This window comes from Panthera tigris, chromosome F2 (genome assembly GCF_018350195.1).
Source record: "Panthera tigris isolate Pti1 chromosome F2, P.tigris_Pti1_mat1.1, whole genome shotgun sequence".
Classification (NCBI taxonomy): Eukaryota; Metazoa; Chordata; class Mammalia; order Carnivora; family Felidae; genus Panthera; species Panthera tigris.
In genome coordinates, this window is record NC_056676.1 from 16,444,151 (window position 1) to 16,468,039 (window position 23,889).

Sequence of the window (23,889 nt, forward strand, 5' to 3'; positions counted from 1 at the left end):
TTCTAGTGAAACAGTTCTTTATCTGTTTTTAATGCTTATTTATTTTTGAGAGAGACAGAGAGCGAGAGAGCATGCACGCAAGTGGGGGAAGGGGAAATTGAGGTGGGTAGAGGACCCGAAGCTGGCTCTGCAATGACAGCAGCAAGCCCGATGTGGGGATGGTGACCTGACCCAAAGTCGGATGCCCAACTGAGACACCCAGGTGCCACTCTTTATCTCTTTAAATGCCTATTTTCAAGCTTTCTCTATTCTTCTCAAATTTCCCCCCTCATTCTCAACAGCCTCATACTTCACAGAAAAAATACAAGCCCTCATTTCCTTTTCTTTCCAAAGCCAATCCTTCCATCCCTCCAGAGTGTCTCAGAAACTGTGCCACCTACCAACACCCCCCCCCCATGCCTCTTCCTTCCCCCTGAATCAAAATATCCCTCCTCAGTCCCTCCTTCTAGTGCTCCAATAAGCATCAGCACTCAGGACATGCTCTAGATTTTATCTTTCAAACAACAAAGAATACTTGACTCTCTTGGCTCCCTCCAGCTGCCACCCTGTCTCTTCCCCTAAGCTAAGTTTTCCGAAAGAGCTGCTACCTGCTGTGAGGACTATCTCACCCTCAACTTCCACCCTTTTGTCACTGACAACTGGAGTCACGTGAGTATAGACATGAAATCTGGAAATACTAGCATTGTTATAATGGTTAGTCTGTCTTCCAAGATGTAACTCTCCATTTTTTATACCTTCTATTATATTTCTCAAAGTTTTGTGCATTTCCTCTATTAGGACACATGATATAAAACTGTACGTTTTAAAGAGTTAGGAGCTCAAAAATTACTGCCAGAATTTAGACAATAACATAAAGATGATTCTAAAGAAACCATCTCTCTAAAGAAACTATCATTCTTAAAAAAATCTACAAAAGACTTAACTATTCTCACATCGCATATTTATAGTAATAACATTTATGGAGAATTTTAAAGGACCACTGGGCTAACTTCATTACCCAAAACTGCCTACACAATTGTCAACAGAAGCCCATAGCTAAGGAAAAATATAAGTTAATTGAACAATATTTGCATGAGAAACACTGGAAAAGATGCAGGAGACCAAAAGAGATTCTTTTTTAAAAACCTGACAGCACCTTAAATAAAAGAAACTTTTTCAAATCTTTTATTTTTTAAGAAATTAAATGTTAAAATGTATTTGAATCCTGATAACACTATACTGATACAAACAGGAGCCCATCTGGTTTAGAACCATTTGTGAAGAAGTGAGCTATATTCCTGTTATTATTGCTGTAACAACGCACTTTTCCTTGGATATATACGTAGATATTTCACAATGTAAGTTCAAACAAACAACCCAGTTTAAATATAGGCAGAGGATACGAATAGACATTTTTCCAAAGAAGATATACAGATGGCCAAGAGCCGGATGAAAAGATGCTCAACATCACTAGCCATCAGGGAAATACAAATCAAAACCATAAATGAGATACCACTCTACACCTGTCAGAATGGTTATTATCAAGAAGACAAAAAATAGCAAGTGTTGGTGAGGATGTGGAGAAAAATGCACTATTGGTAGAAATGTAAATTGGTGCAGCCACTATGGAAAACAGAATGGAGGCTCCTCGAAAATTTAAAAAGAGAACTAACATATTATCCAGCAGTTCGACCTCTATTTACCCAAAGAAAAGAAAACACTAAGTCAAAAAGATATACGTACTCCTCTGCTCAGCGCAGCATTATTTCCAATGGAAGCAACCTAAGGGTCCACAGACAGATGAATGGACAAAGAGGATATGGTATACATATACGATGGAATATTATTCAGCCATAAAAATGAAGGAAATCTTGCCACTTACAACTACATGGATGAGTTTTGAGGTCATTATGCTAAGTGAAATAAGTCAGACAGAGAACAGACAAATGCCATGATCTAACTATTACGTGGAATCTTTAACAAACAAAACAACCAAGCTCATAGATACAGAGAACAAATGGTGGTTGTCAGAGGCAAGAGTTGGAGGTGTTGACAAAATGAGTGAAAAGGGTCAAAAGGTACAAATTTCTAGTTATAAAATAAGTCTGGGGAATGTAACGTACAGCATGGTGACTATAATTAATAATACTGTATTACATATTTGAAAGTTGTTGAGAGAATAGATCTTAAAGAGTTCTCACAAAAAAAATGTAACCATGTATAGTGATGGATGTTAGATTTTTTGTGATTGTTTTAAATATATACATATATTAAATCCTCACATTGTACACCTAAAGCTAATATAATGTTATATGTCAATTATACCTCAATTTTAAAAAGTGGGTGGGAATTGCTGAAAATGGCAGAGTAGGAGGATTCTGAGCTCCTCCTCCTCATGCTTGAGCATGTCAAGCAATGGCCACACACCAAAACTGCAAGTACATATAGAGTAACTCTTAGAGCAATCTGGGGACTAGCAGAACAGCTCTTCCACAGCTAAAGATGTAAAGAAAAAGTCACATCAAGAAAGCAGAGATGTGATTTGGTCGGGGTCCACACGCCCAGCTTGATAACCCACAAGCAGGAGGGATATCATAGGTATAGAGATCCTCCCTGAGAAGTGAAGGGTTTGAGCCCCACATCAGGTACCCACTGCCCTGGGGATCTGTACCAGGAAGAAAAGCCTCTATAACATCTGGCTTTGGAAATCAGCATGCCTTATGTCCAGAAGCCTTGCAAATCAGTGAAGCTTAACTTCAGGAGAGCTGGCGGGCTGTGGGAAGCCAAGATTCCACTCTTAAAAGGCCTGCGTATAAACTCACTTGGCTGAGACCAGAACAGAAGCAATAGTCTCAACAGCACCTAAGCCATAACTGAAGGAGATTCACTGACTAATTTTAGGGCTTGTGCAGTAGGTAGGGTCAGGGCTCTGTAGGAACTTTCTCCAGGAAGGAAGCACTGAATGGCACCATTTTTCTTGCCTTCCTTCTGCCTCGCTGGGCTGATGCTGGCGGGCACCAGTTCTGACACTATCCATTTACCTTTCTAGCACTGCTTACCCTGACCAGATGTCAACCTGTGGACCTGTCCAGCCCAACCTTCCCTTCCTGGGGGATACCCTTCCAAAGTGGTTCCCCTCCTGTTGCACTCAGCAGAGAGCCTCAACTGAGACTGGTGCCTGTCCCTCCAAAAGTGGCTACTGTCCCACCACACTGAGTCGCCTCAGCTGGGACTGGAACCCCACAAAAGTGGTACCAGTGTGCCCACATAAGTTGTGATCCAGCCACAAAGGAGGGGACATGCAGCCCACACAGGGGATATCCCTGGAGTGCCTGGGTATAGTTACCAGGGGGTGGGGTGGGGTTTACGCTTCACAGGATGCCTTCTATATAAGGTTACATGTTCAAGACCCAGAGACACAGCTGATCTACCTAATATATACAAACAAAAATAGGCAGGGAAAGGAGGAGACAGAGGAACATGTTGCAAATGAAAGAACAAGACAAAACCTCAAAAAAAAAAAAAAAAAACTAAATGAAATGGAAATAAGCAATCTACTTTATGAAGAGTTCAAAGTAATGGTCATAAGGATGCTCTCCAGACTTGAGAAGAGTAGATAAACTCAGTGAGAACTTCAGCAGAGATAAGAAATATAAAAAAGAATGCATCAGAGCTGAAGAATACATTAACTAAAATGAAAAACACAGTAAAGGGAATCAACAGCAGATGAGATGATGTAGAAGCACAGATCAGTGATCTGGGATTTCAGGGTAGTGGAAATCATCCAAACTGAACAGCAAAAACAAAAAACAAAAAATTAAAAAAGAATACACATTCTTTGGAGACACACATGAAACATTGTATTCTCCAGGAGAGATCACATGTTAGGCCACAAAACAAGTCTCAATAAATTTAAAACTGAAATTACATCAAGCATCTTTTCCAACCACAACAGTATGAAACTAGATCAATTACAAGAAAAAAAATACTGGAAAAAACACAAACATGTGGATGCTAAACAACATGCCAATAAACAACCAAGACGTCAATGGAGAAATGAAAGAGGAATTCAAACAATTGAATTGAGTCAAATGAAAATTAAAATATAATGTTCCAAAATAGAAGATGCACAGAAAAAATGTTTTTTTTTTTAAGTTTATTTATTTATTGAGAGGGAGAGAGAGAGTGTGAGAGGGAGAGTGAGGGGGGAGAAGAGAGAGAGAGGCAGAGATAGAGAGAGGCAGAAACAGAATCGCAAGAAGGCTCCACACTGTCAATGCAGAGCCCAATGCAGGGCTCAAACTCACAAACTGAGAGATCATGACCTGAGCTGATATCAAGAGTTGGATACTTAACTGACTGAGCCACCCAGGTGCTCTGCAGAAGCAGCTTATAGTGATAAAGCCTACCAAACCATTAAGAAAAATGTGAAATAAACAATCTAAGCTTACACTTAAGGGAATGAGAAAAAAGAGGAACAAACAGTGCCCAAAGTTAGTAGAAGGAAGGAAATAATAAAGAGTAGAAATAAATGAAATAGGACTTAAAAAATAAGAGAAAAAGAGGCAGGATTCAAGTAAGCAACATCAGAAATGAAAGAGGAGAAGATACAAAAGACACCATAAAAATACAGCTGGTAAGAGACTACTAAAACAAGTAGATGCCAACAGACTGGACAACCTAGAAGAAATGGATAAATTCCTACATACATAATCTTCTAAGATTGAATCACAAAGAAATAGGAAATTTGAACAGACCAATTACTAGTAATGAAATGAATCAGTAATCAAAAAACTCCCAACTAACAAAAGTCCAAGACCAAATGGCTTCTCACGGGTGGGTTCTACTAAACACTGAGAGAAGAGTAAGTACCTATCCTTCTCAAAGTATTTCAAAAAATTAAAGAGGAAGGATTGTTTCTGTATTCATTCTACAAGGCCAACATTACCCCAACACCAAAAGTAGACAAAGACACTTTGTACAAAAAAAGAAATTACAGTCCAATATTCTTGATGAACATATTTACAAAAATACTTAACCAAATATGACCAAACCAAATTCTACAATATAGTGAAAGGATCAAATACCATGTTCATGTGGGATTTATTCCAGGAATATAAGGATGGTTTTGCAAATGCACCAACAGGATATACTACCTTAACAAAATGAAGGATAAAAAGCATATAATCATCTCAATAGATGCAGGAAAACCATTTGACAAAATTCAACATCCATTTATGATAAAAACCCTCAACAAAGTGGGTACAGAGGGAACATATCTCAATATAAAAAAGGCCACATATGACAAACCCACAGGTAACATCATTCTCAATGGTGAAAAGCTGAACGCTTTCCTTCTAAGAACAAAACAAGGATGCCCATTCTTGACACTTTTATTCAACACTGTACTGGAAGTACAAAACACAGCAATCAGAAAAGAAAAAGAAATAAAAGGCATCTAGATTGTGAAGGAATAAGTAAACTGTCACTACTTGCAGATGTCATAATCCTATATATAAAGAAAACCCTATAGACTCTACCAAAAAACTATTAGAACTACAAATGAACTCAGCAAAGTTACAGGATACAAAATTAACATACAGATATGTTGTACTTCTATATACTAGTAATTACCAGAAAGAGAAATTAATAAAATAATCCCATTTATAATTGCATCGAAAAGAAAATACCTAGGAATAAATGTAACAAAGGAGTTGGAAAATCTGTAATCTGAAAACCTATAAGACATTGATGAAAAAAATTGAAGATGCCACAAAGAAATGGAAAGATGTACCATGCTCATGAACTGGAATAATATGGTTAAAATGTCCCTACTGTCCAAAGCAATCTACAGATTCAATGCCATCTCCATAAAAATACCAATAGCATTTTTCACAGAATTAGAAAAATAATCCTAACATTTGTACGGAACCACAAAAGATCCCCAATAGTCAGAGCAATCTTGAGAAGGAACACCAGAGCTGAGGTATCGTGTTCCCAGATTTCAAACTACATTACAAAGCTACAGTAATCAACGATATGGTGTCAGCACAAAAGGAGACATACAGATCAGTGGAGCATAACGGAGAGCCCAAAATAAATCCATGCTTTAATGGTCAGTTAATCTATAACAAAGGAGGCAAGAATATACAATGGGGAAAAAACAGTCTCTTCAATAAATGGTGTTGGAAAAGCTGAACTGCTGCATGTAAAACAATGAAATTTGACTACTTTCCCATACCATGTGCAAAAATACACAAAGTATGGACTCAAGACCTAAATGTGAGAGCTGAAAGCACAAAACAATGGAACATTATTGTAATGGCACATTACTCAGCCATTGGTGATAACATGGATGGACCTAGAGGGCATTATGCTAAGTAAAATAATTCAGACAGAGAGAGACAAACACCATATGATTTTGCTTATATCTGGAATCTAAAAAACAAATGAACAAACAAAACAACAGAAACAGACTTACAGAGAACAAACGTGATTGCCAAGGAGGTGGAGGAATGGGCAGAACAGGTGAAAGGGATTAAGAGGTACAAAATTCCAGTTATAAAATAAATACGTCACAGAGATGTAAAGTACAGCATAGGGAATATAGGCGATAATATTGTAATAACTTTTTATGGTGACGGATGGTAACTACTTCTGTGGTAATCTTTTGTAATGTATATAAATGTCAAATCATTATGTTGTACATCTGAGACTAATATAACATCATATGTCAATTATATCTCAGTAAAAAAGAATGTATATTTATTCTGTATGTTTAGGCTATGATAGCATTCTCCCAAACTTGTTTTGCAAACCTAATGAAACAAATTACCAATTTCTAGGTCTTGAATAAGTTTTAAGAAAGCTGCAATCTAATGGTAAAATATCTTCTGGAATTCGGGCAATCTGCAATACATATAATGTCTTCCGCCAAGAACTTTAAAAGAATCAGACAAAAACCAGTCTAACAAAGTGTACTACCCATAGCTAATTGGAAAACTGCGTGTAACATTGTTTCTTATTTCTAGTTTTTAAGATACCAACGGACTATTTTAATACCAGTGAATAAGAACACAAGTCAAACATTTCAAAACAAGTAATGCTTACCTGTTCTTCTTTCACAGAAGAACTTACTTTATACAAAAATGGAAACACTTTCTTGGAAAAGAAAATTGTGCTTATAGAAGAGCCTCCTTCATAAACATGTATCCAAAGATAGAACTGCTCAAGGTATATGTAAGGGTCATTGATAGTTCTTAGATGTGATTCCAGACAGCAGCCAGGAGGATGAGGCTGCCATGACACACACCTGGCAATGAGGGTCCTCACATGCCAGGTAGATCTCAGGGGTGACAAACCCTATCTTGCTATTTTACACACAACCTCTCATTCCTATAAAAGGAATGCCAAATATATCCTACCAGATGATACGTATTTTCCTCCTTGCAGTGGACAAGGTGGGACCCTTTGTCTTGGTGGGAATCACTGAGTTTTACCTCTTCTCTGCGTTCCCCCTACTATGTCATCTGGTGAATTGCCAGAGTAAGAAATACAGAAAGCACGGGATCGGTAAGCAACAAAGGAAAACTATACACTTGGATACCATACATATATATTATCCAGAATTCATTTCTGGCTAAGCACTTTTAAAAGGAAAGCATTTCTAATAAAATAATGAAAGTTTAAAAATTTTTCTTGCCCATTCGCTCTTCATGTATAGAATTCCTGTAACTTTTGGGTGGCTCTCGTTACATGAATATGTGTATCACCATCTGTAAAATCACAGGTGTGTAGTTACCTGCTAACAACCAACCCTAAGAAGAAATCGTTCAGCCATCATCTTCACAAAAAGTAATGAGGTGATTAACATGAAAGCTATTCTGCCCATCCCACACTTTCAACCTCACTCTACTTTCATCACCAAGACTCCTGACTAGCAGATATGTGCTTTTTAAAAATGGAATTTAGAGAACAAACAGCTATTTCAATGAGTAAAAGTGTCCCAGCAGACTAACAGTAGGTGAGGAGCAATTACAGTTTATAGAAGGCTAAGCCTGGAAGGTGTGAAGGGTGGCATGGCTTGATCTACATTTATCTTGGGTAATAACTGAAGTAATATTCATATTAAGTTAGAAAAAAGGAATTTCCCAGATCTAGAAGAAGATGAGTCACCTGATATTTTGCCATCTACATGTTTTAAAAAGGGAAGGCTGAAGGGAAAGACAACTGTGTAAAGATACTAGAGCATTTTCTGTGTGGACATGCCAAGTGGGGCCAGAGAAAGGCAGAAAACAGTCACCCGAGGGCAAAGGAGAGGTAGAAGAGAAAGAGAAAAGGAAAAAAAACCCAAAATGGCAGGGAAGCAGGAGGGGGACTGTGCTGATAAAACAGAATTCATTGTTTTTCAATTTTGCTGAGGATCAGTCCGATTTATTTTCTGTCAACAGTGTACAGACAAATAGAAGGTGATCTCAAAGCTATTTTCACTTTACATGGTCACACAGCTTACAGGGAATAATGTAGTGATACTAAAAAGCTAGACCCACATTGATTCTCAAGATGACTAGAGTTGTATCTGCTTGCTTGCCCGTTTCCCATATTTAGCTTCCTTATGAAAGGAGCTTCATTCCAAAGAAAAAAAAGAAAACAAAAAGGCGATTTCAAAGTACGTAGCAGTGAACTACATATTTAATTCACTCTAAAAAAAATTTTTTTTTTTTAATTTGAGAGAGAGAGAGAGAGAGAGAGACAGAGACAGAGACAGACAGAAAGAATGTGAATGCATGAGCAGGGGAGGGGGAGGCAGAGGGAGAGAGAGAATCTCAAGCAAGTTCCATGCTCAGAGTGGAGCCTGGTGCAGGGCTCGATCCCACAACCCTGGGATCACAACCTGAGCTGAAATCGAGTTGGATGTTCAATTGACTGAGCCACCCAGGTGGCCCACTTCATTCTAAACACTCAGAAGTGGCTTCCTCTCAGTGTACTTTCCAATCTACTTTACTTTTATTAAGGTTTATTTATTTATTTTGAGAGAGAGAGAGAGAGAGAGAGAGAGAGTGTGTGTGTGTGTGTGTGTGTGTGTGTGTGCGCGCGCAGGAGGGGAAGAGAGAGGGAGAGAGAATCCCAAGCAGGCTCCACAGTCAGCACAGAGCCCACTGTGGGGCTCTATCTCATGAATCATGAGATCATGACCTGAGCCGAAATTGAGTGAGATGCTTAACCAACTAAACTACCCAGGAGCCCCCTGTTTCACTTATTAAAAGGATATTTAGAGAAGCAAAAAGATATTTAGACAAGTACGGTCTAGTTGAATAACCTGTACCATTTTTTTATGCCAAAAATTTTACCCTAAATAAAAATGATTCTCAAAAGAAATCCTTATCCTGTTCCAAAGACAATAAGGAAACATGACCCTTGCCCCTAAAACCAAACAAAACACAGGAGGGGGTAAACAGATGAGAATCACCTGGTGTTTTCAAACCATTCATATTCTGTAGATTCTGATAAGACTCCTAAAGAAGCTACAAGCTCATCTCCACCCAACCATGAAGACGCCATGTCATAGGGAACCACTGTTGATCATATGTCATATCTCTCAAGTGTAGAGAGAAAGAAAAGCCTGAGAACCATGAAGTTAAAAGAAAGGATATCTTTAAAATGTCATTAATCTACCACATATCTGTGGCTATCAAAGCTGAAATACAATATCAGAAGATGTCATTATAAATGACCACAACCCAAAAGAAACCAAAACAGAGAAACGAAATAATGAGGTAACAATTTCACTTTGGGTTATCTATAATAGTAGCATTAATTAGGGATGGATGGCCAAGTGATGATGATGATGATGATGATGACTTTTGATTACTGCTAACCAAGAGTAATGAAAAGACAAAATTATGAGAGTGATTCTTTGAGCTTATAGATCAGTCACTAAAGAAGGGACAAAATGATGTTCTGTTGGCAGCAGAGGGCTCATAACCTAAGTAAATGAAAGCAATAAACCCCCGAGTAACTGTACCATCGATGCAGCAATCTAGAGTACACATTAATTTGAGTAAGTCAAACTCTTCACTTACCATTTGTTAGTCTATCAAATAGAAAGATATCAAAATTCCAATTTCCAACTTTTTCCAGCATACACTGAAATGAAAACCAAACATTCCTACTGTAATTTAAGTTCAATAACAGTCTGTCTTTTACAGATAGTCCATAGTGAAGTTAGTGAACATGGAAAGTGATTTACTTTAAGAAATTCAAAGTATCATTCTCCTTTTAATCATGACCTTTCCAACTGGCTCCAAAAAAGTGTCCAAAGGGTAATCTCCATTTGGAAAACCAAATATTTTGTATTCCAATTAATGAATGTACAAGTAAGGTTATTGTTTCTTTCAATTCATTCCTATACTCCCATGAACTTTTCAAGAATTCTAACATAATTTAACACCATGAGCCATATATGGTTCATACATGGCATGGTCTAGAAATTAGATTTTAAAAATAAGTTATAATAGTTGAGTACTTACTATATTCCAGGTACTGTTAAAAGTGTTTTGCTTACTCTTACTATTCATACCAAGACTATGAAGTAGGAGTTGTCTTTAACCCTCCTTTATATATGGGGAAACAGGCTAAAAGTAACTAACTTGCTCAGCTAGAAAGTAATAGAGCTGGGATATTAATTAACTCAGGCGGTCTGATTCTGGAACCTAGGCACTTGAATCTATACTACACTATGCTTAAGTTATTTGTCATTCCTTTTCTTAAAAAAAAAAAAAAACACTCCCAACTTACAGGTATTTATTTATATTCTTTAAATATCATTATACAATAATTAATAGCCTTTATTACATTTAAGTTGATGTGTATTTCAGTTGAGCAAATAAATCTCACAACAACCAAACCAAATTCATGATATTTTTACACTATATATTTGTAACCTGAAATTTTTGTGGAAAGTTCACTGTTGTACACATCTATCAATAAATTGACGTAAGAAATACTCTTACTAATAGTGATTATTTGATAGTACTAACAACCACTCATACACAGATCAATATTCTCATTTTGTTTATTTTTAATTTTTTTTAATGTTTATTTTTGAGAGAGAGCATGTGTGCGTGTGTAAGCGGGAGAGGGGCAGAGAGAGAGAGGGACACAGAATCTGAAGCAGGATCCAGGCTCTGAGCTGTCAGCACTGAGCCCGACGGGAGGCTCAAACCCAGGAACTATGAGATCATGACCTGAGCCGAAGTCAGATGTTTAACCGACTGAGCTACCCAGGTGCCCCGATATTTTCATGTTAAAAAGCAGAACCTGTAAACTTTTTACAATTTAAAGAAAGCATGAACACTTTTCTATAGATTTCTTTCACAAACAGGGAAACAATTTTTTTGCACTTTAATGTAATTGTAAAGAAGGTACCTTAGCCCTATGTACACACACTTACAAAATCTGGCCTGTAAATATTAGGTAAAAAATAATTTTAAAAATATCAGAAACGTAAGATCATTAAAAACTCTCACTTGGTCAAAAACAAGCTCATCTGAGCTCCACCTTCATTAAGACATTTCTTTTAAACTATATAAATAATGCTTACAATCACTGGGTTTAATTAGAAAATGTATAAACCCTCAAAATAGCTCAGTGATGCAAGAGACTATAAAAAATCATTTGACTATAAGTCATGAGACCTAATGTCCTATGCTGGGTTTACCTCTAAACAGTGGGTGAGCTCAAACAGTCCCTGATGCTCTTTAGGTCATAGATTCTTTATGTATAGCATATAGACATTAGATCGGAATAGCCATAATATTCTTCCCAGAGTTAAAATTCAGTGTGATCTTATAGTTTAATGTTTACTGATCTACTTGTTACTTACTGTTACAATAAACAAAAACATTTTCATTCTTTTAGTTACTTCAGAGATCTCCCTTGCTCTGTAATACCTAATTATAAAATGAACACCCACTCTAAAGGAAAAACTGAATAATGGGCTTAACTAATTTTTGCATACAAAAAAAGGTTCTAATAAGTCAATCCCATATGGGAAAAAAAGGGTTTCATGAAACTTATCAAAAATCAATGTTTTCTTGAAAAAGTTATACACACCTTGGCTTGTCCATTATAATCATCATCTAAAATGTTTAGAGAATTTGAAACAGTAGTACCGCGAAAAAAGCGAGAAGATCTAAGATACCGCTGGAAACTTAGTAACCTCCTGATATTTCTTGCAGACACAGAAACTTCAATTTCAGATTGAGCTGAAATAAAAGAAGTAAAAGGTGAGTATAGCAAGTTGAAACTGTGCACACACAATCTTTGTTATACTCCTTTCTAGTTACATACAAACCCTTTTTAAAAAAACGAATCATTATACCACATTTCTAGGAGAGAAGTACTTCATTTGTATTTTCAACTAAAGAACTAAAAATGAAGGGGTAAACGGTCAATTTTGACAGGATTTGGAAAGCTAATGAGGAATGTGGCTGGATTAATAATCAGGTTTTTTGTTTTGTTTTTAACTCTGAAGAATTATCACCTCTCATTCTATTGCTTGAATATACTCGATAGACATTATGAAGAAAGACAAAAATCTAGTTTCAAACTACCCTTCATACTGAGAATCCAGGTCCCCAGTTACATATGAGAATTATTTAACAATTACACAACTACAATGTCTCAAATCCTAAGGAGATATCATTTCAAATATTAAGATAATTTTATTTAGAGGAAAAGGAGAAGGACTGGAAAATTAAGTAACATATTCTATTAAGAATTCTAAAGAATAGGGACAAAAATCCTGTAAGATGAAAAATTCTAAGGAAGAGCAAGTTTAACACAACCATTTTTTCCTCTAGTGTTAGAACAAACCAGTTTCCTTAAGTACCAGACAAAGTAACAGACTTGGGTTAAAAGCCATCTTCTAGGGAACACATGTTATCTTTAAACTCTAGAATCAAACTAAATTCAGTGAAATGCTCATAATATATAAAACACATGAAAAAGGAGACTAAGGATCAACAATTATCATCTCTTAACTTCTGTTAACTTAAACCCACCAGGAAGAATGGCAGGTGATCAAACATACTCTCCCTTATGCATCCAGTCACTAACTCCTCTATTAACCTGTATTACCCTGTGTTTTCATATCTATAGAATAATGGCAATTAATATGCAGTTCAAAGGGTGCTGGATTGAGTGAGATAACGTATCCATGAGCTGGATATATTAAGTAACTGGTTGCAATGTAGATGATGATAAAACTGATGTGATGCCACTGCTTGGAGGTATGCTTCCAGGTAGTTATCCTAAATTCCCAATCCATTCATGTTGCTTTATTATTATTTTTTTTAATTTTTGAGAGACAGCATGAGCAGGGGAGGGGCAGAGAGACAGGGAGACACAGAATCCAGAGCAGACTCCAGGCTCCAAGCTGTCAGCAAGAGCCTGACATGGGGCCCGAACTCACTGATGGTGAGATCGTGACCTGAGCCGAAGTCGGACGCCCAACTGACTGCGCCACCCAGGCGCCCCTCATGTTGCTTTAAATAAAAGTAGTCACTGGCTCCACATCATCTTAAAATGAATTCACGTCCTTAGTCTGAAGAAAAGGCTTCATGTTACAGGTTCTGGCTCGTTCCAGATGTGACTCAGATGTCATTTTCCCTGGGAGGCACATCTGAACGACTGCACGCACACTCCCCATGTAGAAGTGGGAGGTGCCTCCTCTGGGTTCTCAAAGCTCCCTGTGCAGACCTCTATCAGACTACTTCTGATACTGGATTATAACCACTTATTTACCTGTCTCCTTTGACAAATGGTGACCTCCAATGTAGCCAAGAACTACTTTTATTTTTCATCTCTTTATTCCAAATGCTAATAATAGCACCAGCTAGGTATATGTAAAACATAATGAATAAATGGATCCTCGTTTTGAAATAGCTGATGAGTTTTCAGGCTCCCATATACTCACATAAGCCAGAAATAAAATAATATACACTGTTATGTACATTTTTCATAATGTACTCATTTTTCATTCCAGTGAATCTAAAATAGAAAGTTTTTAGAGCAACTGTGGAGTTAAATTTCTGATCTTTATCAATGTAACTTACATTAAAAGGAGTACAACAAAGATGGTAAAACTACTAATCAAGTGATTATGTCTGAACTAGAATTTGCATGTTTGAGGACATGAGGGTAGACTAAGTGTTCTGTGAAAACAATGTTCCAAAGTGCTTTGCAAAAAGTACCTCATTTAGTCCGCAACAATGTCAAAAGATAAATATTATCATTCATTTTTACACATGAGAACACTGAGTCTACAAGAGATTAAGTAACCTGCCCAAGGTCACACAGCCAACATAGGACAAGTGGATTTTAAAACACAGAACTGTTTACAAAGCCTGTGTCCACACTATTACGCATAGGTTTTTATTATATCTCTATTGTTTAATTATTAAGTGTAAGATTCTGTGTATGACATTATTCAAAATTGTCTTTACGTAGATGAACGTGTGCAGAAAAAGAAACACAGAGGGGGAAAAAGCTAAGGTACACGAATTTAAGTCTAATATGATCCTTTTAGTCCTATTCTTAGAAAAGAGTGAATCGGGAAGGGACAGAGTTGAATGGTAGGAACATATGAGGAACAGGTGAGACTAATTAGCGTATACTAGCACCACCATCTCTGTTTTGATAAGGCACCTTACAGTTTTACAAAAGCGCATTCACAAAAGCTATCCCAGTTAGTAATCACAACAATCCTGTGAAGATGACAAGACTATCGCCCCCATTTTACACACACAACTTTAGAAACCAAAGTAGAAATGCAATACAATTAATGCATTAGAACCAAAGCATTTAGAAAACTTCTAGAAAATGTTGCAGAATGTCTTCTATTCATTATGGAAAAGAGTTCAAAGTCATGAGCATGATTTCATGAGCATTCCCTTCAAGTGATCTTAAATCACAAAAGGTAACAGTTTTGTCACTGGCAATTATACTGAATCACTATGTGAATATATGTGTGTGCATACATGTATACACTAATAACAGTAGCATCACTGCTTTCCAATTATATATCCAAACTCATGCACCCTGGAAATAAGTGTGAGAATCTCTTTGGGAGCATAACTGCACAAGGACCAAAAAACAAATTAGCCTCACTTGAGGGGAAAACCCCAATAACTCAGTCCACCATGCTAAATCCTCGTATCAACAAGGCAGGATTCACATTATCAATGGTTAAGACATCTGGCAGTCTGGCAGCACCCTCCTTGCCCCTGCCTTACTCCTATTTTCTGAGTAATTTTTGACAAGTCACAACCTCTTAATGTCTCACTTTCCTTAAATGAAAAAAACAAAAACTAAATGTAATTCGTATCTTCCTATTTCATAGAGTTCTAAAGGTGGTACATGTTATCAAGAGTTCTGTTTTGACCATATTAAGTTGAGAATGAATATTAGACACTAACTCAAGGGGAAATGCTCACTCATAGGAGCCCAATGCATCCAGCAAGACCAATCCCATAAATAACCTACACAAAGGATAAGAAACAGAGTTTCATTTAATGACAGAACCAGCCTTAATAAGTACTGATTATTTTGCAGACAACCTAAGAAAGGACAGAGAACCTGTCCAGATGAAATAGCAAATCAATCACAGAACAGTGTTTTCTGCACCTAGAAGGCCTGGGGAAGATTACTTAAGAAGATTACATTCTGGAAAGAATGAAAATTCCATGACACCTTGTAGAGATAGCAGCTAAAACTACCTCAGACCTTTGCTTAAGACAATATGGGACCAGAATTTGGGGGAAGGAGGAAGAGAATATTTGATATTTCCATTAGTCTAATTAGTAATATGTAATGCATTTGCACTTCAAAAATGAAAAGGAAGGGCGCCTGGGTGGCTCAGTTGGTGAAGCATCCAACTCTTGATTTTGGCTCAGGTCATGATTTCGTGTTCTTGAGTCTGAGCCCCAAATCAGGCTCCATGCTGACAGTGTGGAGCCTGCTTGGGATTCTCTCTCCCTCCCCCTCTCTCTCTCTCTGCCCCTGACCCACTCATGCATGTGCATGCTCTCTCTCAAAATAAACAAATAAACATTAAAAAAAAAAAAAAGAACAAACCCGAACCTAACCCCTACCCAGTCATCCATCCAACCACCTCCCAAGCCTTCCCCCAAGATAATTTTTTTCTTAAAGATTCTTGTGTATTTTTCCCGAGTTTTTTGATCAAATGTATGAAATCCTTATATACTATTTTTCTACTCCTTTTACATAAATGGTACCATATATTCCATTATATGTTCTACATCTTGCTTTTTATCTTGGTGCTCCTTCCCTATACATAGAGACCTTCCTCATTTTTTTATGAGGCTATCAAGTATTTCATGATATGGATGAACCATAATCTGTTTAACCAGTACTGCCCTGAAGAGCATTGCTACAACTTTACAATTTACAAAAAATACCTTCATTTTGTAAAATATGCTTATATTTCCACTTCTTGATTTGTCAGCTTAAGACATCATCCTTTAATATTTGTTATTACACGCAAGGAAATGACTCTATATCCTACTTTCCCTTTCCCAATGTTTGTTAGTTGATGGAGTATATACTTTTTCTTTCATGATAATAATATATCTCACAAACAATGTATCTTTGAATGGTAGTCTTTGTATTTGACAGACAGCTTGACTAAATATAAATTCTTGTCTTTCATTTTCCTTCCTGGAGTGTATTTCAAAGTACTGATTCATTATCTTCTGGCATTGAGGTTTGCAAAGTCTGAGGCAAACCCTTTACTTCCCCCCTTTAGTGACTTGGTCTTTTGCCATGGCCACCCACAGAAACTCTCTTGATCTTAAAGTCCAATGACTTTGCTAAGATATACCCCACTGTGAACCATTCTGGATCATTTTCCCCTGATACATGGTGTGCTCCTTCAATATGTCATTTTAACTCTTCTGTTACTTATGAAGAGTTTTCTTGAATGGTATCACTAAATATTTATTGCATTCCACTATTTTAGCTTTATTATTCAGAGACTAAACTGTTATGTTGAAACGACTTTACCTATCTCACTTCCTCTCCAATTCGTTTTAATCATTTATTTGTTTTGTTTGCTTTCTTATTTTTCCCAACCCTGCTTAGCTTCTGAGATCAGACAAGATTGGGTGCACTCAGGGTGGTGTGACTGCAGACTGCTTTTCTCATTTCTATCCCCTATGCTCATTATCTTGGTTACTGCATATTCTACACCTTTGGTCCTACCAAATGCCTTCATTTCTGTGATATATTTGGACTTTTGCTTCTATTGTTTTTCTCCTAAATATTTATTTTGAGAGAGAGCGAGCAAGCAAGCAGGGGAGGGGCAGAGAGACAGGGAGAGAGAAAATCCCAAGCAGGCTCTGTGCTGTCAGCACAGAGTTCCATGCATGGTTCAATCTCATGAACTGTGAGATCATGACTTGAGCCAAAGAGTCAGATGTTTAACTGACTGAGCCACCCAGGTACCCCTTGTTTCTACTCTTTCTTGATTCTGAATGTACATGTTTCAACCACTTTTTTTAATCCTGCCTTATTATCTATTCCCTGAGTTCAATTTGTTCTTTATGGCTATTGCTTCATTTAATCAAAAAAAATTTTAATGTTTATTTATTAACAGAGACAGAGTGCAAGCAGGGCAGGGGCAGAGAGAGGGAGGCAGAATCCGAAGCAGGCTCCAGGCTCTGAGCTGTCAGCACAAAGCCTGGTGTGGGGCTCGAACTCACGAGCCGTGAGATCATGACCTCAGCTGAAGTCGATGCTTATCTGACTGAGCCACCCAGGTGCCCCACTTCATTTAATTTTTTAAGTGAGTGGTACAAAATTCAGTCACACTTTCTTACACCATAAAATTAAACTCAAAATGGATGAAAGACCTAAATGTGAGACAGGAAACCATCAAAATTCTACAGGACAAAACAGACTGCAACCTCTTTGACCTCGGCTGCAGCAATTTCTTACTTGACATGTCTCCAAAGGCAAGGGAAATAAAAGCAAAAAAATGAACTATTGGGACCTCATCAAGATAAAAAGCTTCTGCACTGCAAAGGAAACAATCAACAAGACTAAAAAGTAACTGACAGAATGGGAGAAGATATTTGCAAATGACATATCGATTGGATAAAGGGCTGGTATCAAAAATCAAAAATCAAAGTCAACACCCAAGAAAACAAATAATCCAGTGAAGAAGAGGGCAGAAGACATGAACAGACACTTTCCAAAGAAGATGTCCAGATGGCAAACAGACACATGAAAAGATGCTCAATGACACTCATCATCAGGGAAATACAAATCAAAACCACTCTGAGATATACCATCTCACACCAGTCAGAATGGCTAAAATTAACAACTCAGGAAACAACAAATGCTGGCGAGGATGTGGAAAAATGGGAACCCTCTTGCACTGCTGGTGGGAATGCAAACTTGTGCAGCCACTCTGGAAGACAGCACAGAAGTTCCTCAAAAAATTAAAAATAGAACTATCCTATGACCCAGCAATAGCACTGCTAGGAATTTACCCAAGGGATACAGGAGTGCTGATACATAGGGGCACTTGTACCCCAATGTTTATAGCAGCACTTTCAACAATAGCCAAATTATGGAAAGAACCTAAATGTCCATCACCTGATGAATGAATTAAGAAAATGTGGTGTATAGGGGCGCCTTGGTGCCTCAGTTGGTTAAGCGGCCAACTGTGGCTCAGGTCATGATCTCAGTTCCTGGATTCGAGTCCTGCATCAGGCTCAGTGCTGACAGCTCAAGAGCCTGGAGCCTGCTTCAGATTCTGTGTCTCCCACTCTCTCGGTCTTTCAAAAGTGAATAAACATTAAAAAATTATTAATTAAAAAAAAAGAAAATGTGATATGTGACACAGACACACACACACACACAAACACACACACACACACACACACACACACACACACACACACACACAATGGAATACTACTCAGTGATGAAAAAGAATGAAATCTTGCCATTTGCAACAACGTGGATGGAACTGGAGGATATTATGCTAAGCGAAATAAGTTTAGTCAGAGACAGACAGATATCACATGATTTCACTCATGTGGAATTTGAGACACTTAACAGATGAACATGGGGGAAGGGTAGGAAAAACAAGATAAAAACAGAGAGGGAAGCAAACCAGAAGAGACTCTTAAATACAGAGAACTGAGGGTTGATGGGGGTGGGGAGGTGGGGAAAATGGGTGAAGGGCATTGAGAAGGGCACTTGTTGGGAGGAGCACTGGGTGTTATATGTAAGTGATGAATCAGCGGATTCCACTCCTGAAGCCAAGACTACACTGTATGTTAGCTAACCTGAGAATTAAAAAAAAAAAAAAAAAAATCAGTCACAATTTTCATCAATTTGAAGTAACATTTTTCTGTGAGGTGCTCATTATTCCAAAGTATGAAATTATCATAATTACTTACTCTTTTTGCTTCTGGGCTGTTTCTTTTATTTTTCTTACAATTCTGTAATAAGCATTCTTATAACTATACCTTTCCACATATCCTAGTTGATTCCCTTGGAATACACCCTCAGAAGTAGAACAAACACATAGGAGCACATTTCAATGGCTTCTAAAACACACTGCCAAACTGGAGAATAAGTTTTCTAAAAGAAAATTAGAGGTGCGCCTGGGTGGCTCAGTCGGTTAAGCATCCTACTGCAGTGCAGGCCATGATCTGGCGGTTTGTGGGTCTGAGCCCCGCGTTGGACTCTGTGCTGACAGCTCAGAGCCTGGAGCCTGCTTCAGATTCTGTGTCTCCCCCTCTCTCTGCCCCTCACCCGCTCATGCTGTCTCTCTCTCTCTCTCTCAAAAATAAGTAAACATTAAAAGAAAGTGAGAGAGCCTTCCAAAACTGTCCTAGAATAGCTTCCAAAATATGATCTAAGGGATCAGTAACTATAAATCAAGGATAAAGCATGATGAGATCATTTTAAGATGGAAATTTTTAGTTTCCTCAGGTTTGCTTCCCTCCCACTCTTCCCCCTTCTACACACATACATACACAGATTCCCTATAACGATTAGAAGGAAAAGTCTTATATTGAAACAAGGAAAGACCACTACAGAGAAAAAAAGAGTATCAAGTTGAATAAGTAGATATCATTTAGGAATATATAAAAAAGAATACATGGGGAACTGGAAACAGGAATGAGTGACTGAGAATTTGACTAGTACCCTCATTCAGACTGTTACTGAAAAGCTCACCCTCTAACCATATTATGTAAAATCTGACCCTACTACCAATAGTGTCACAGGCTCTCTCTGTAACATGAGGTGTGCCATTATTTATTTCAAAGCATAATACACAGTAGATTAAAATTGTCTTTATTAAAGCCCAGCTTCCACCAGGCCATGACTATTTATTGTAAGTCCCAGGGTTGTTCTAGTTTACATGGTTACCTACATTCCAAACCAGCTTAGAAAGCCAACAGGGCTCAGCGAATTAATCAAGTTACTATTAAAGAGCCGTTAGCTCTGTTGGTTCTCTTCTAAAATATAACATTACCTCACTATGTGACCATGAACAAACTAATCAACTTCCAAAAAATTAAATGAGTGTTGTTACTTGATGATCATGGGAATTACTTCCAGCCATCCATTCTTAGATTCTCTGAGCCAAAAAAATGAAATGTGGGATAGCAGGCAAATTTAGAAACAATGTTTTCCCCTAATATTAGAAAGGAGAAAGGAGATACAGGCAATAGGTTAAGGAAACAAAAGGGCCGGAGAATCACACATGTTCAGCAGTAGTACTCCTGACAGTCCCAGACTCACTTCTCTATCATTCAAGTAGCATGGCAAAAGATGTCACCAACAGTTGTTATACAAAAGAGGTTTTTAACAGGAAAGGCTTTGGATCTTGAGACTTGACGGCTACTTGCTTTAATGGTCCACAAGAGGGAGCCTTGTAGTCACTATATCTGCCACCTTAAAATCCTAAAAATCACTTAGATGCATATAATCATGAATTACCCTTGGAGACTATTTAAACAATGTTTTTTAAATTCAGTTTTAACTGTAGTCTAGGGCAATGTCATGTGGAATGGTAATGGAATAAAAAAACCTGAAGGCATTCTATATTCTAACCTCTCCTTTAATTTTCCTAAACACACACACACACACACACACACACACACACACACACACACACACACACCAGAAGCCATATCTGCATATCTGAAAGGTTATTGTTAAAATACTGAATAATTACTTATCTGTGTCTATGGGACAAATTTTCTTGGAAGAACATCTACACTTGGCATGTGTGGATAAATGAGGAAGAAAATAGCTAGGTGCATAAAGCAATGGCCTTTAGTAGAGCAGTACATGCTGATATGCAGAGGCAGTACAGCAGAGTAGATAAATCCATGAGCTTTGGAGTTACACACCTGAGTCTAAATCCCAGTTCTGCCACTTCTACTAGTTTCGTGACATTAGGAAAGCTATTTAAGGTCTTTACCATTTCCTCACTGTAAAATAGTCGTCACAGGACTGTTGTAAAAATTAAATAATACCTGCAATATGTCTTTTTTGGGAAAGAATAAACAATTAACACTTAATAGCTATAGTTATCATAGATATCAAATTTGTTTTTAGTTAAGGTATAATTGACCTATAACACTGTATTAGCTTCAAGTTCAAATATTTTTAATTTTTTTAGTGTCTATTGAGAGACAGAGAGAGACAGAGCATGAGCATGGGAGGGGCAGAGAGAGGAGTCACAGAATCCGAAGCAGGCTCCAGGCTCTACGTTGTCAGCACAGAGCCTGACACGGGGCTTGAACTCACAAACCATGAGATCATGACCTGAGCTGAAGTTGGACGCTTAACTGACTGAGCCACCCAGGCGTCCCTCAAGTTCAAATATTTTTAAACACATGACCTCACACTACTTATTTTAACAAAACCAAATTTATTCTTCATGATAGCATACTTCATCCTGAAGACCACAGCATACTTTTATGTACTATAGAAATAAATGCACATATTTAAAAGATTTCAAAATATGCATATTTTGCATGTAAAATGTTATTATTTTAAAATGAATATATAAACAGTCCAAGCTTTAATGCAAATCAAAGAAATAAATGAGCTACTCATAATCTAAAACCAGATCAATGTTAATATGAGAATAAGCTGTACAATCAATATTCTTTCCCTTAAGCAATTCTTATAAGCTTAGTTTATGGAATTCAATGTTCACTTTGACAGGATAAAATAATTGGTATAAAACTCTTTTAAAAGATTATAAGATTATTGTTATTATTGTTATGGATTAGGCATTTCCCCCCTTCAGAGACGGGATATATGATATGTTGGATCCCTCTTATGTTCAAACTCAGGACTTGAAGATAGCTCCTTATTCATTACATTTTTAATTACCTTATTAGTGAACTGAGAAAGACAGACAAAAAAAAAAAAAAAAAAAAAAAAAAAAAAAAAAGGAAAGAACAAAGACTTAAGTGTAACAGGTAAAATAAAGCCTAAAGTTGAATCTCCTATTCCCCCAGTTCTCCTAGGTACAATTAGACCATTAAAATGTATTAAGATTAATGTCCATTCCATATCAGCTCCCTAATTTATGCTTTGAAGTTAGAGAAGACATCTGGGGGACAGAATGTTCTATCAACTTGAGACAAAGAAACAAAAATCAGTGGTTTTTAAATATAGGCATGTGGTACAGGGGATTGGAAGTAGGAACATTCATGATGAAAAAGACAGGGAAAAAAGACATAAGATTGTTTTTTGTGATATCTCTGTGAACTATCATAGACATGTTTGTTTATGTTACATATTACAGATGTGATTTCAAGACAGATGAATGATTGGGAACAAACTAAAATTTAACAGAAACCTCAGCAAAAGATGACCTCAGTCTACAACACCACAGCTATAAGTAGAGGCTGGCTTGCCTTCATTTGGAATGAGACTAAATTACAAGTGATGAATAGCTGTGTTAGCAGATCAAACAAATAATGGCTGAAGAAAATATGCTTGTAAATAGTAAAGTACTGGCCAGGTGGTACAATAGGAAAGATAATGAGAAAAATTCTGTAACAAAGACAAAGTCATGGCTGAGGGAAACACCAAGCAACAACTTTTACACTTAAAGGGAAGAAGCAGAAAAAGCTACCAAATATAACAGGATCTACCTTTGTATGGGAGTTATTACACATTAAAGACTGAGATCATCTGAGACAATAAAATTAGTGAGACCCAAGCTTTTAAACTCAAAACACATACAAACAGATGTTCTTTCTGATCATATAACTCAGTATAAAACAGGTACTGAGGTCTAACACAGTCCTGTTAGGAAGACAGGAAACAATCCCAAATCAAACACACATGAGGATCTCAGAAAAAGTTTAAGGCGTTTTATATCTTTTCATAGAAAGTCATTACAATAAAGACAACATGAGACATTTGATTCAACAGAAAGTCAGCAACCAGCCTGAATCTGGTTAATAGTTCAGATCATACTTAGAGAGCTATAAGTAGGACCCTATAAAATCTAACTGGTAGAAGATACAGTTTTAGTCAATTTGATGCAACAAAATTATATTCACCCTCTACTATTAGCCAGAAGCTGCCAGAGGCCAGGAACAAAAAAAACTAATTATGACTAAAAGCCTACAAATTTAAAAGCTTTTAGACTACAATATAAATATCCTGACAAGTTCCCTTGCTGCCCTATTATCGGGTGGAGTAAAGTGCTAAAATGAATAAAAAGCTCAAGATAATGGGTAAAACACATTTATATGGACTGAAACATTACCATGTGCCAGGAGTAAAAGAAAATGGAAAAAACTGCATTTGCGTAGACATGAAAAAAAAAGC

The 23,889-nt window shown here is 37.2% G+C and overlaps 1 protein-coding gene across 4 annotated transcripts in view; it reads right to left on the reverse strand.

The window, feature by feature from the left end:
- PDE7A (phosphodiesterase 7A) overlaps window positions 1-23,889 on the reverse strand; it is a 122,626-nt gene that overhangs the window by 18,083 nt on the left and 80,654 nt on the right. For all 4 annotated transcript variants that reach the window (XR_006212801.1, XM_042972709.1, XM_042972710.1 and 1 more), the window contains exons 4-5: window positions 12,094-12,245; window positions 10,062-10,125 (exon numbers count right to left, since the gene is read on the reverse strand). Coding sequence is in view for 3 of the 4 variants with exons in the window: in XM_042972709.1 (XP_042828643.1) it covers window positions 10,062-10,125; window positions 12,094-12,245 (216 nt within the window). In the remaining variant the exon portion in view is untranslated. The remainder of the gene's footprint in view (window positions 1-10,061; window positions 10,126-12,093; window positions 12,246-23,889) is intronic.